This window comes from Lycorma delicatula, chromosome 10 (genome assembly GCF_047948215.1).
Source record: "Lycorma delicatula isolate Av1 chromosome 10, ASM4794821v1, whole genome shotgun sequence".
NCBI lineage: Eukaryota > Metazoa > Arthropoda > Insecta > Hemiptera > Fulgoridae > Lycorma > Lycorma delicatula.
Genome location: NC_134464.1, coordinates 7,909,751 through 7,923,067, shown reverse-complemented (window position 1 = coordinate 7,923,067; position 13,317 = coordinate 7,909,751). Strand labels below are relative to the sequence as shown.

The 13,317-nt window shown below is 30.4% G+C and overlaps 1 protein-coding gene across 1 annotated transcript in view; it reads left to right on the top strand.

The window, feature by feature from the left end:
* The window catches only part of LOC142331652 (dynein heavy chain, cytoplasmic-like), a 51,450-nt gene extending 51,039 nt beyond the window's left edge, over positions 1-411 (top strand). Inside the window, 1 exon segment of the mRNA XM_075377675.1 lies at positions 277-411. Within this exon segment, the coding sequence (XP_075233790.1) occupies positions 277-287 (11 nt within the window). The 3' untranslated portion in view covers positions 288-411.
* The last annotated feature ends 12,906 nt before the right edge of the window (positions 412-13,317 follow it).

Below are 13,317 nucleotides of genomic sequence, written 5' to 3'. Positions count from 1 at the left end.
GTGAAAGCATTCACCCTTCAATATATATGTACATATATATTTTTTTTTTTCTATGTAAGAAAAACCTGATTTTAGTTGATTTTTAACATTTCCAAATCAATTTTGCAAAGGCAATGCCAAAAATTTAAATTTTCAAAAATAAATAATTATCTGAATAATCTTTAAATCCAATTAAGCAAGATTCTATTGATGTTAATTATAATTATCTGAACATATATTGTTTTCCATTTTTACATATACCTTACTTTTCACTCTTTCATTTTCTGTTACTCTTAGGTTTGTTATGAACGAGTTGCCAGAGGTATGTTACATACCGATAGATTGACATTGGCTATACTACTATGTCGTATTCATCTAAAGGGAGTACCTAGCGAACCATCTTTAGATCAAGAATTTCAGTTTTTCTTATGTGGTAAAGAAGGTGTACTAAATGCTAGAGCACCAGCTATTGGAGGTCTTTCACAGGAACAGTTAGATGCTATGTTAAGACTAACTACTCGGTAAGATTTCTATTATTTTTTTTTTTTCAGTATTGTTTTGGGATCAGTCCATATAAGAGGCAGGGATAGCATGCACAGTTTAAATTATTTTTTTATATGTAGGTATATGTTGGTAGTTTTACCATAGATGTTTTATGGTATACAATGATGAATATACTTACCCCTAAATTTTTATGAATTTTTGAAAACTAATTTTTTTTTTTAAATTCAAATTTACACAACTTAGTGTTTTTGTAGATGTTTATGGCAGATAAAAAAGTTTCTTGTATATTGAACCAATAAAAAAAAGTTATAACTTCTCAAAAATAATGAAAAACCTATTAAAAGTGATATTTTGACTCGCTAAATAATTGTTCCATGGGGGTTTCTTTTCTTCTTGGCACTTTAATATTTTTATACTTATTACTGTAGTTGAAATAGACTTGTTTGAACCATTCAACTGTATGCTTCATGTCACAGGCACTTGAAGTCATTTCCAGTCATCAGGAAAATTCATGTTGCAACATGCTCATTTGTGCCTTTTGTATCATTTAGCATTGCATTAGACTGATCAGTCTGACATTAGTCAGTGACTTGTACACATCTTTACCGAATGCCTCAAATTTCATCCTGCTTTTGAAAGTGTTTATTAAATAAATAAGTTTTACTTAATAATATTATATTTGCAAATTTTAAAATCTGTTAAATTTTTACATTATTTTCAAGTAATTTCACATAAAACAATGGAAGAACAATGTTCCATAGAAATTTATATTCTTCTGATACATAATATTATTGAGCTAAGCTGATAACTGTTAAAAGTGACTGTGGCAATAGACTACAGCTCACTTGTTTCACTTTCATCTTTGCCCAGCCAAGTCAAAAATAACTTGACCAGATCTAAAATAATATCAGAGTTCAGTGTGTCTGAGCATTTGGTTAGACATACTAGAGAATTAGTTAATGAGCAAGGCATTCTACCGGAGTTAGTAAAAGACAAAAAACAGGAATTAGTAATGAGACAATTAAAAAAGTTGTGTTATTTTATGAAGTAAAACAGTGGTACAATGCCAAAAGAACTCATTAAAATTTGTGAATTTAGTGATGAAAATCAACAACTTATTTTTTTACATGTTAATTCAGATATCACTAGTGTTTGTAAATATCATGAAAAAAGTTATTGTCAAAATTCAGTCACTTGTATGGACAGTTTTGTTGTGACCCTTTGAGAACTCATAAAAAAAAAAGTTAAAAAAAACTTAGAAAAATAACATTAATGCAAGCTCTTAAAGAACACATTTATTTAAATTTAGTTCCTAAAAGTCTCTTTGTGTTAGCTGTTTCAAAGTATTTTTCTCAGCAGAACAAAGAACTAACTATATGAATGCGAAGACCAAGAACAATACATTGCCCCACATCACAATATTGAACAATTGGATGCTGCTTGTAGCATTTTGGGTTATTGCCTCCATCAAAATTGAAAAAATTGAAGTACAGATCAAAGGCCATCAGCATTAAATTTTAAAATAAATAAGGTATCAAAAAAATTAAAAAAGAATCTTCAATTCTGTTAGCACACGTGTTGATGGTGTCAAAGTGCATAAGCAAAAGCGCCTTGTTCTGATAAACTTGAATGAATTGTATGTCTCCTTTAAAGTGAAAATCCTGAGAAAAAAATTGGAAAATCAAAGTTTTGCGAACTCCATCCAAAATGGTGTATCTTGGCAGTTGCATCTGAGACTGATACAGTTTGTGTCTGTCCCCACCACCAGAATATCAAACGCAAGATTGATGGTCCCAAACTTAATGTTGATTATAAGATTAAATTTTAAAATAAATAAGGTATCAAAAAAATTAAAAAAGAATCTTCAATTCTGTTTGACACAAATTTCTGAAATTGAAAATCCAGCTCAATCTTCCTCACGTGAATATGACGATCTTATTTTATAACTAAAAGAAAAATGTGTTCTTGCTTTAAAGAAGATAAGGTTAAAATTATCAGTTTACTTCGCCAATCTTGGACTAGATCTAGAATAATATCAGAGTTCAATATGTGTGAGTGTTTGGTTAGATTTACTAGAGAATTAGTTAATGAGCAAAGCATTCTACCAGAGGTAGGTAAAAGTCATAAAACAGGAATTAGTAATGACCCAATTAAAAAAGTTGCATTATTTTATGAAGATGACAATAATAGCAGGCTATGTCCTGGTAAAAAGGATTGCGTTAGCACACGTGTTGATGGTGTCAAAGTGCATAAGCAAAAGCGCCTTGTTCTGATAAACTTGAATGAATTGTATGTCTCCTTTAAAGTGAAAATCCTGAGAAAAAAATTGGAAAATCAAAGTTTTGCGAACTCCATCCAAAATGGTGTATCTTGGCAGTTGCATCTGAGACTGATACAGTTTGTGTCTGTCCCCACCACCAGAATATCAAACGCAAGATTGATGGTCCCAAACTTAATGTTGATTATAAGATTAAATTTTAAAATAAATAAGGTATCTAAAAAATTAAAAAAGAATCTTCAATTCTGTTTGACACAAATTTCAGTAGACAGCTTTGTTTGTGACAAGGATAACTACAGCTGTATGATTAATGTCTGTACCAAATGTCCAGGTAAACAGGCAGTGTTTGACATGCTCAACTTTTCCGAAGAATATATGTTGCCAGATACAATAATGTGGATACAATAAACATAAAATAATGTGATACAATAAACAGTGGATAACAACTGATAGAGCAGAGATTATTACTGTTCTTCAGACCAAAGATGAGTTTTTTTAATCATTAGTGGCAAAATTGGAAAAGCTGAAAACCCACCATTTCGTGTCAAAATCTCAAGCTCAGTTTTACAAGAAGAATTAGGTGAAGAAAAATGTTTGGTGTTGGCAGACTTCGCAGAAAACTTTCCATTTCAGGTGGCTATTTCATAACAGTTGGCAAAAGCAAGCCTGCATAGCCTATTAAACTGTCTGATACTAAACATTGATGAAATGTATTCATTTAGTAATTGCAAGCTGAAAAACATCGAGTATTTTTTTGTTAAATCAGATGAGATAGCTAAGATTTCAGAAACTCTAAAAAACCATTTTGACTACTGTGAAAGAGTTGTTGATACTAGAAGCTATCACAAGTATGTTCCTGTGTCAGAAGGCATTGTAAGATGTTACTTTACTTCAGACTCCAAGAACTCTGAAGTCCAAGTATTGTACCACTTTCACTTAAGGAAAAAGATTCTATTGCTTATATGTATGATGATCAGCGGTGGATAGGAGAAGTAGATATTAGCCTCAAAAATGATGATGTGAAGGTTCATTTTTTTCCACCTACCTGGGCCATGTACCACATTTCAAAAGTCTCAACAGGATAAGCATGGGTACCGATCTCCGAAGTCCTAAGAAAGTTAACATCACTTGAACTAACTACAGTGACAGGTCATTCTCACACAATTTCAAGAGAATTATCAGAAGAGATATCATAGCTGTTGGTTAACCACAGTAAATAATAAACTTTCTTCGGTATAAAACCAGGCTACTTCATTAACGAATAAATAAAATTTTATTTATTTTTATTTTGTTATTTTTCTTTTATAATTTATTTTTTCTTTGTTAGTGTTTACAAAAATAGACCAATATAAAAATAAAAATGAATTCTTGAAAAAAGATGTGGCATTTTTGAATCAAAATTGTATTAGGTCCTCTTATTGGTTAAGTTAACATTAAATTATGATCTATCATTAATAATTTAAAAAAAACTATTTTATAAATATTGAAAATGTCAACTTCAACAACATAGGGACTAAATATAAAAAGTGTAAAGTGCAAAGAAGACAAGTGCTCCCCTTGGAGCACTTATTTAGCAAGTCAAAGTGATATCACTTTTAAGAGATTTTTCACGATTTTTGAGAAGTTATAACTTTTTAATTAGTATTACATACAAGAAAGTTTTTTATTGGCCATAAATGTCTACAAAAACACTGCAAGTTTTGCAAATTTGAGATTTTTATCACCAGCCCCATCAGAGTTATTTGAAGCCAAAATTAAATTTAAAAAAAAATTAGTTTTCAAAAAATTTGTAAAAATTTAGTGGTAAGTATAGCACCATTAATATTATTTACGGTAAAACTACTATCGTATATTACATATAAAAAAATAATTCAAACTGTGTATGCCAACCCTGCCTCTTGAAAAAAATTACCAAAAGTGAAATTTCACCATTTTTATGTTCAACTTTATTGGTAATTTTCTTATAGAAAGAAGAAAGATGGGTAAATAAACCACTAGACCAATCTTTTACCTTGAGAAAATTTAAATAAATTGATTTTTGTTTTATCCTTCCAGAACCAATAGTTAGTTGTTTAGTTATATTTTTTTCTGTAAACCCTTACAATCGCAAAATAGGTGTGCACACCATAACAAAAATGGCCGTCACCAGTAAACAGCTTAAATAAAAAATTAAAAAAAATTAGTTTTAAGGTCCTGAGACATGAATGAAACAAGAGGGTATGTTTCATTTTTATTTTAATTTGTCAAGCAACCAGCTTATGTTATTTTTGGGACATTTCAAATTGATTGACCCTTTACTATATGTTTAATATTAATTTGACTTATATCTATAAGAATTAGGATAATTACTTTGTTATCTTTAAATGTAGTAGTTGTTGTGTAATGATTGTATATCTATTGTGAATAAGTAACTGATAAAAATAAATCATAAAAAAAATTGTGTCTGAAGAGTTATAAACCAGTTGGTAGAAATTTATTTTTATGACATTAAAAAACTTTTTCCTTTTCTTTCTTCTTGGATTGCAATTTATTTGACAAAATATATTTAACAAGTAAACATGAAATATGGCAGCAGATCAATCTGTCCACCAAAAATGGTTTTGAAAAACCAGTCGCAATATAAGACATTCAGTTCAATTCTCTTGTTCTACAATAATGGTTTCAAATTTAAATCATAAAGAATTTTTTTTGGCAAAATGTTATTTTACATCACTTTGTTGCAGTAACTTGCATATAAATTTTTTTGACTGGCAAAAATTCTTAAATATTGGCTAAGGCCTATGGAGTCCTAGCAGGCGGTTGCTTATTTTGTTTTGTTTTTGAAACCGAACCCAAATGGTAAAAAATGATGCGCATTACTCTTTTCTGAGATACTGACATTAGTAAATCTTTCTGTGAACATTTGATATGTTTCTTGAAAGGATCCAGAACACATATAAGCTTCCACTTCAGCAATCCTTTTTCTTCAATTGAATAAAGTATTTTAGAAAAACCAGCTACAAAGTACAAAACTATATTGCACCGAAGCATGAACAGTTTACAACTGGCAACAGTAGACAAGAATAATAACATACACAACCAATAGTAATGCTAGTTATAGCAGCAATAGTATCAGTACCAGCATTAAAGACAATACCAAATAACTGCAGTTAGAGCTAGCTCATCTAATATAATTAAGAATGAAATTTTAGTCAAAAGTATTTAAACAATTTTTCCAACAGTTCATTTTTTTCTGTAATTGCTGTTTCGGCTGTCAGTTAAATTAGGAGTTTTTTTTTCTTCTAAACTGTGTATTTTAACAACACTATACAGTACGTGCAGATTTGTAATTTCAATTACAAATCAGCTGTCAGTAAAAGAGTTATGAAGGATGACAAGACCTGAGTTGTATTTTATATTTATATGTAATGCTGTTTTTCTACTTAAAACCAATTTGATTTATTCCTGTTTGTTTTTATTATTTCAGATTGTCTATATTTAAAAATTTGACAAAGAAAATTCAAGATATGCCAGAATTCAGTGCATGGCTTCAACAAAGTACTCCTGAAAATTGTGTACCACGATTATGGGAAGAAGAAAAGCCTCTTAGCCCAATTGGTTCTGCTATGTATCAATTGTTGTTGATCCAGGTATATCTCTGCTGTTATGATACTTTTAATTCTCCCAACAGTAATCATTTTCTTTCTTTTTATAAAATAGATTTTGGATCAAGAGTTTATGGAACAATGACCTCTTATTGTCTTTCACTCCACAACTCTATTCTGATACCTCTTCATCTGTCTTTTGAGCTTTTACCTTGTCAACCTTAACTTAAAGCATTGCTTTTGTTTCTTTGACTTTCTTTATTCTTTGCTGATAACCAAAGTTCCTTAATCTAAATATTTTCTTATTTATACATTCTTTCACTTCTCGCCCATGTTTCAGCTGATGGAACATGGATACACCATTTAATTGTGTAAAAATTTAAACTTAAATAAATACAATCACTACAATGAGTGGGAAACATTACTATGATGGAAAAAAATGATGACGCTCACTCCAGTACAATCATATTGTTTGACAAGAAGGGACTCGTTCATCCTTTTCAGAATTGCAAGAACTATTTTAACGAAAAATAAGGAGTACTTTTAAAGAGTTAAGCCAGAATAACATGTATGTTACCAAATACAAATGAAGTTTTATATATATATATATATATATATATATATAATTTTACTAAAATTAAACTTTTTAGGATTCATATCCTCCTAAGATATGTCTTAACTCAATATTCTGTAGTAGGTGGTTTATTTAATAGAATTTATGTTTATATATTTATGTATTCGCTATTCTATATTTAGTTTTATTTTTTCATGGTTTGATTTCATTATGGACAACCCTAGTACTTATTAAAGCATTTTTCTTTGATGTGCTTCATTTTTTCAAGAAAATTGAATTGAACATTGAATAATATTATTCAGTTCTACATTAAAGTAAAGATTAAGTAAATTAAGAATATTTGTGTTATATGACATTGTGAAAAGATTGCTAAAGGACTCTACTATATAGTATTACAAGGAAGATGATATACTATATTCATATAATTCTCTTCATGTTTGGTTTTTTGTGAACACACCTCATATAATATTTGTATGACTTTACAGGAGAGTTGAGACAGTAGCTATTTTTATTGTTACCATTTGTAATAGAAAATTTTTAGTTTACTGTAGAGACTTACCTATTATATGAATAAATATTATTTGGGTTTTTACCGATTAATAAATTTTAGTTAATAAGTTTATTCTTCAGCTTTTAGTTAAGATATTAGTTAAGAGATTATTTTGATGTTTTTAGGCATTCAGACCTGACAGAGTGATCGCTGCTAGCCACATACTGGTTAGTACAGTTCTAGGAGAAAGTTTTACGGCATCTGCTGAACGTGAATTAGATCTAGGATCAATTGTTGAAACTGAATTGGCAGCTAACGTCCCTACATTATTGTGTTCAGTACCTGGTTATGATGCTAGTTCAGTGACGACGATCTTGCTGCAGAAAAGGGGAAACAAATCGCTAGTATCGCTATTGGTTCTGCTGAAGGCTTTAATCAAGCTAGTAATGTTATCAGTGTTGCAGTTAGATCTGGAAGGTTTGTTTATTAAAGTTTATAGATGAAGTTTATTTAAGTGTATAGATGATCTATACTTGTTATTGAAATGATTAAAATGTAATGTAAATTGTAATGTATTAAAATTATAATGATCTGGCCAGATAAACTGGTAAAATTGTTCTTATTGATAGCCAGAAAATCACAGCCTTTAAACTACAATTTCAAAATTTATTTCAGTCAGTTTGGTATAATGAGGTAGTGGTTTTTTTTTCTTTTTTAAGATTAATTCACCATATAGGCTGGAAGCTTGTGCATGAGAATATGAAACAAAAATATGTAAATTTACATATTAGTTTATTACCTTCTATCAGTTCTTTCATTCTGCAATGGAGTCCATAAGTTTTACATTTTAGTGTGTTGTACATACACAAACACTGTGGTTTCTACTTACACTTGTAAGAACACAGTTCTTAGGCCTGAGTTCACAGAACTTTGAAAATTCTATTTTCAGCAATATATGCCTTTGTTTAAACAATGCAAAATCTTCACAGAGATTACACAGAATTAATTTTTTCTGAACATGTTCTCGTCTTCCATTTATCTTAAAAGAAATAAAATCTCTTTTTCCAGGCATCATTCGACTTATTTCCTCACTTTCTTACAGATCACTTACTTTCTGCAGTTTCAAAATCTAAAGTTCTACCAGGTTTAGGATCAGGACATAACGTGACACCTTTTTCTTTAACCCTTTAGCTTTCCTTGAAGTGTACTCTGATACTCCAGATTCATCTTGAATGTCCTTTAAAGTCCAGCTTTTAGGGATCGTTGTTAATATTTGCATCCTGATGCTCTTATCATCTGTAGTATTTAATTTTTTCTTGATGTTCAAAATCTGAATCCATGTTCAATATTTGGCTTTTCAATACTATTTCCGCTTTCTTAAGCTTTTCCTGGTGGTATTTTCTCTCACATAATGTTTTTTTCTGAATAGGTGATTTATTTAAAACAGTCAAATTTAACAGTCACAAATTTTGTAACCTTGTTTAAGAAGTGTAAATGTTTGCACCAAGTTCTTTCTTATGCTTCTCAGGTTTTATTTACAGGAATTATGTCTTGACTTTTCAAATTGATTGCAACAGTTCATTTTACTTGAAGCTGTAGAAGTTGATAGTTCCATGCTGATCACTGTATTCTGATTCAAGGCTGTGATCAATTAGTCATAAAACTCCAAACCTGTGGAGAAAGGCAAGCTCAGTTAACAAAGAGTGACTGAAAAATCTTTAAAAAAAATATATTTTTTGCATCACTTTATAGATATGATCAATCCTGTTGGGGAGTACACCACTGAACTTACTGTTCCAAAAGGTGATCCACGCTGAAGATTATTTTACTTGTCTCAACAGGATGAAACATGTACATTCTTTTTCTGGTAGTAGGAGTGCATGTCATGACATGCTACTTTTCTGCCTCATCAAGTGACCCAGTTTGGAAGACTGGAAGGGAGGGTTTTCATTGATTGAATCTCAATTAGCAGTTGTCATATAGGGGGAACAATTGGAATATTCTGCTGTACTAATTATTACAAAATTATTTTTTTACATGATCCCATTGCAGTCCCATTATGAAATGTTTACCACATGCACAACATGTAAGGAAGCAAAAAATATATTTTTTCAAATTTTTAAAAAGTACACTACTGGATATATTCAAGTTCAAATAATGTTTTTGGTGACCTTGAACTATTAATATCACAAAACCTTGCCAAATGATATCGTATAAAAACCCATTCCAAGAGCTTTAAAGTGATACCAAAATGAGCTCTCTACCTCTTATAGGAGCTAAGAAATTTATTCTTTTGTAATTACCCAAACCTTGCTTTTTGCAAATTTTTTTATGGGGTCTTATACAAAAAAATGAGTATAAAAAATCTGAAAAAAATTTTTTTTGCATGACTTCATGGGTAGCGCCAAACTTGTAAATTCTATTTAAATTACTGGACATGAATCTGAGGAGTACATTTATTTTCGTTGATCTGATCTGGAATGATCCTTGTCTAGAACAGATATGTCATTCAAATGTAACTTCTAAACAACAAACAATACTGCATTCGTTTCTCCTTTTCTGGTTCTTGGACCTGATAACAGGTTAATCAGGTATGGATGTAATTTTAGAACTTTAGTAGCCTTATGAACACTTCTGTAAACTAGCCCAATCTGGTTAGAAAGTTTTTGAAGAGTTTTTTTGAGAACAAAGAAGTGTTTAATTTATGGTCTGCAAACTATCAACACTTGGACGGCTGTTACGCTTATGGTCATGCATACTACAACCTGTATCCTGAAAACAATTAAATAAACAATATATAGTGGATTTGAGTGGCACATTAGCATCTGGAAAAGCATTTAAAAAATCTTCCGTGTACGATTTTGATTTGCAGTAACTCGCAAAAATAAAGAAATGTTCTTGCGTAAAGACATTGCCGCTCAAACTAACTGCTTGGTGCCATGCCCTCTCTTGCGTGGAGGCGTGATGTAGCAGTGCTAACATATACTATTCTGTCACACAAAAGATTACCTTAATTAAAATATCTTTTACAAATTTAATTTACAAAGCAGAAAATTTTGGGTTTCATGACTTTACAATCACTCTGTAGTACTGTGTAAAAGAATGGATTATTTTTTTAACCGATATTTAGGGCTAGTTTCGTCCTAATTGGAATTCTTATTAATGGTTTTGCTGATCTCGAACTATATCTATTCTTTCTTTCCTATGACTACAAGGTGTGTATCTGGTAATGAGCCAAGTACCTGTACTTAATGTAACTTAACTAGGACAAATTCCTAGATAGGAATATGATTTTTATTATAGATTACATACAGTAGGTTTCTTGGATACAACAGGAACTTTGCTCCAATGTTACGTCCAGATTATAGATAAATAATCTAACATTTGTTACAAAATTATATAATAAAAATTTTGTGTACAGTGCTTGATTAGCTTATTTATCTCAAAATCTTTCTGCAATGACCCATGATAGTTCATCTGACTACTTGGAAGTGACAGTTAATTTCTACAGTTAAAGAATGTTCCATATATATATATATATATATATATATATATATATATATATATATTTCATTTTATTTTATTAGCCACCAATTTTGTTATGATTATTTAACATTAGCTAAGTATATTTTTTTTCCAAACAAAATATTTAGTAGTTAATGTTATTTTGTATTGTTTTATTTTTTGTTTAATCGTGATTAGTATTCAAAATGTATTTTTTATTGTTATTTTAATTAAGGAACTTTGATTTAGTAATTTTGGTAATAGTATTTTAAGTTATATTTTGAATACAATATTTTTGTCATCCTAGATGTATAGTATATACTAACTACTATACATGTTATTACCATTTACCATTGATGGGAATTTAAACACCATTTATAATATAGTTAAGTTATATATATATATGTATATGCATAAATATGACACGATATAGAGTTGCCATTTGTATATAATTTATGTGTACATAGTTACCTACATGTGTATTAAAAATAAAACTGTAATTATTTGGTATTGCATTATGTTATTGTTACATTAAATCGACTTCTTTTACTAAGAAAAAAAAATTGTTTGTACTTTTTGCAGTATATTAAAAAAATTACAATTTTATTATTTATTTGAACATAAGATCTTTTATTAAATCATAGAATATATATGTGGAATGTAAGTATATTGCGTTTTGATTCATGTTATTTATGTAATATAGTTGTTACGTTTTCACCCCCTCTTGACGTCAGTCAAGGTTTGCTGAAATTTAGGGGTGGCTAGGGTGTCCACGGCAACAGTTAAAGAATTTTCCAATAATGTAACATATATATTATGGGTGTCCACGGCTACAGTTAAAGAATGTTCCAATAATGTAACATATATATATATATATATATATTATGATTATTTAACATAATAGAAGGACCAAAAAATGTGTTGTGACGTTGACGGGACACCTTTGGGACAACCTTGTTATGGTAGATTTGAGTGAGAGTGGACTGTATGTGTTTGTAGGTGATGAATGAAGACAACACCTTGTTGATTACTGAAGGATTGTTTAACTGTACACCGTCTTGGCGGTTTAAAATAATTTTGTAACATAACACTTGTAACTTATAACTTAACGCTAAAGATAGCAAACATAAATTAAATAAAACTTAAAGTAATGAACAAGAATTGAGAGTCCATCCAGATGTAACCGCCTTGGGTCAGGTATGAGTGCAGACTGATAGAAGACGCTATGTACAGTGCTCGAGAGAGCAGCTTGTGACGTGATAGTCTGGCAAACTACGGTCAGTAGTTTGCCATGGGCACCCTAGCCACCACTAGTTTTCAGCACCCAACGGTAAGAGGGGGTGAAAACGTAACAATATTGCTAGAAAAATGTTTATTTCCATTTTTTATCTAAACTATCTGATCGGCATAAATTAAACTGTTTGCATTATAGTCAAGCAGAAAAAAGTAACTTTAAAACAGGAGATTGTTTGCAAGTGCAAAAGTGATTTGAAAAGAATTTTCAACAAATGTCTGTTAACAAACTAGACGGACATTTGTTGGTTTTAATATCATAATGTTTAAGTTATCAATTTCAATACTAAACATTTTATGTTAATTAGTTTCTTAAGTAACTATTTAAATTAAATTTAAAGTACTGTGTGTTTCAAATGAATATCGGTATTTTAAAGCAATGTAATAATCTGTTAAGTTTCACATATGTTGATTAATTATACTTGAAATGAAAAAGCAACCCATAAACGTTTTCTTGTACCTTCTGCTTGAAAGTGCTAGTAGCAAAGATTGCAACCCCAACAGATAGTGTTCTGTGTTTTACAGTTTGTAAAGTGTGAATCTATAATTACTGTTCAACGTGTTTCCATGTGAAGTTCCGTTGTGATTCTCCTGAGTGTGGCAACAATCCTGTATTTGTAAACAAAATTGAATGTTTTTAATGCTGTATCCCGACAGGAAGTTTATGGGCCATTGTTTTTTGAGGAAGCAAGTTGTCTGGAATCTATCTTAATTTTTCACAAACTTTTCTCTTTCCACAACTGCAGTATGAACTGCAGAACTGCAGAATTTTATTTGTCAAGATGGTACAAATCTCGCTAGCATAACTTACGTGATTGGTTGAATGAAATTTTCCCTGACTGCTGGAGTGGTCACAAGGGACCAGATGGCATTGTTTGCCGTGGCCTTCACGTTTGCCCAATCCGACTCTGTGCAATTTTATTCTTGGGTTTTTATAAAGGATCAACTTTATGTGCCATGTCACCGTGTTACTAGCTGACCTACCTGACTTGAGACACAGAATTGAAGCAGCTGTCTCACATCAATTACTTCAGACTTGCTGATTAAAGTATGGGATGAATTCTGTTGTCTGGATGTGTGCTATGTGATGAATTGTGCTTACATTGAAAAT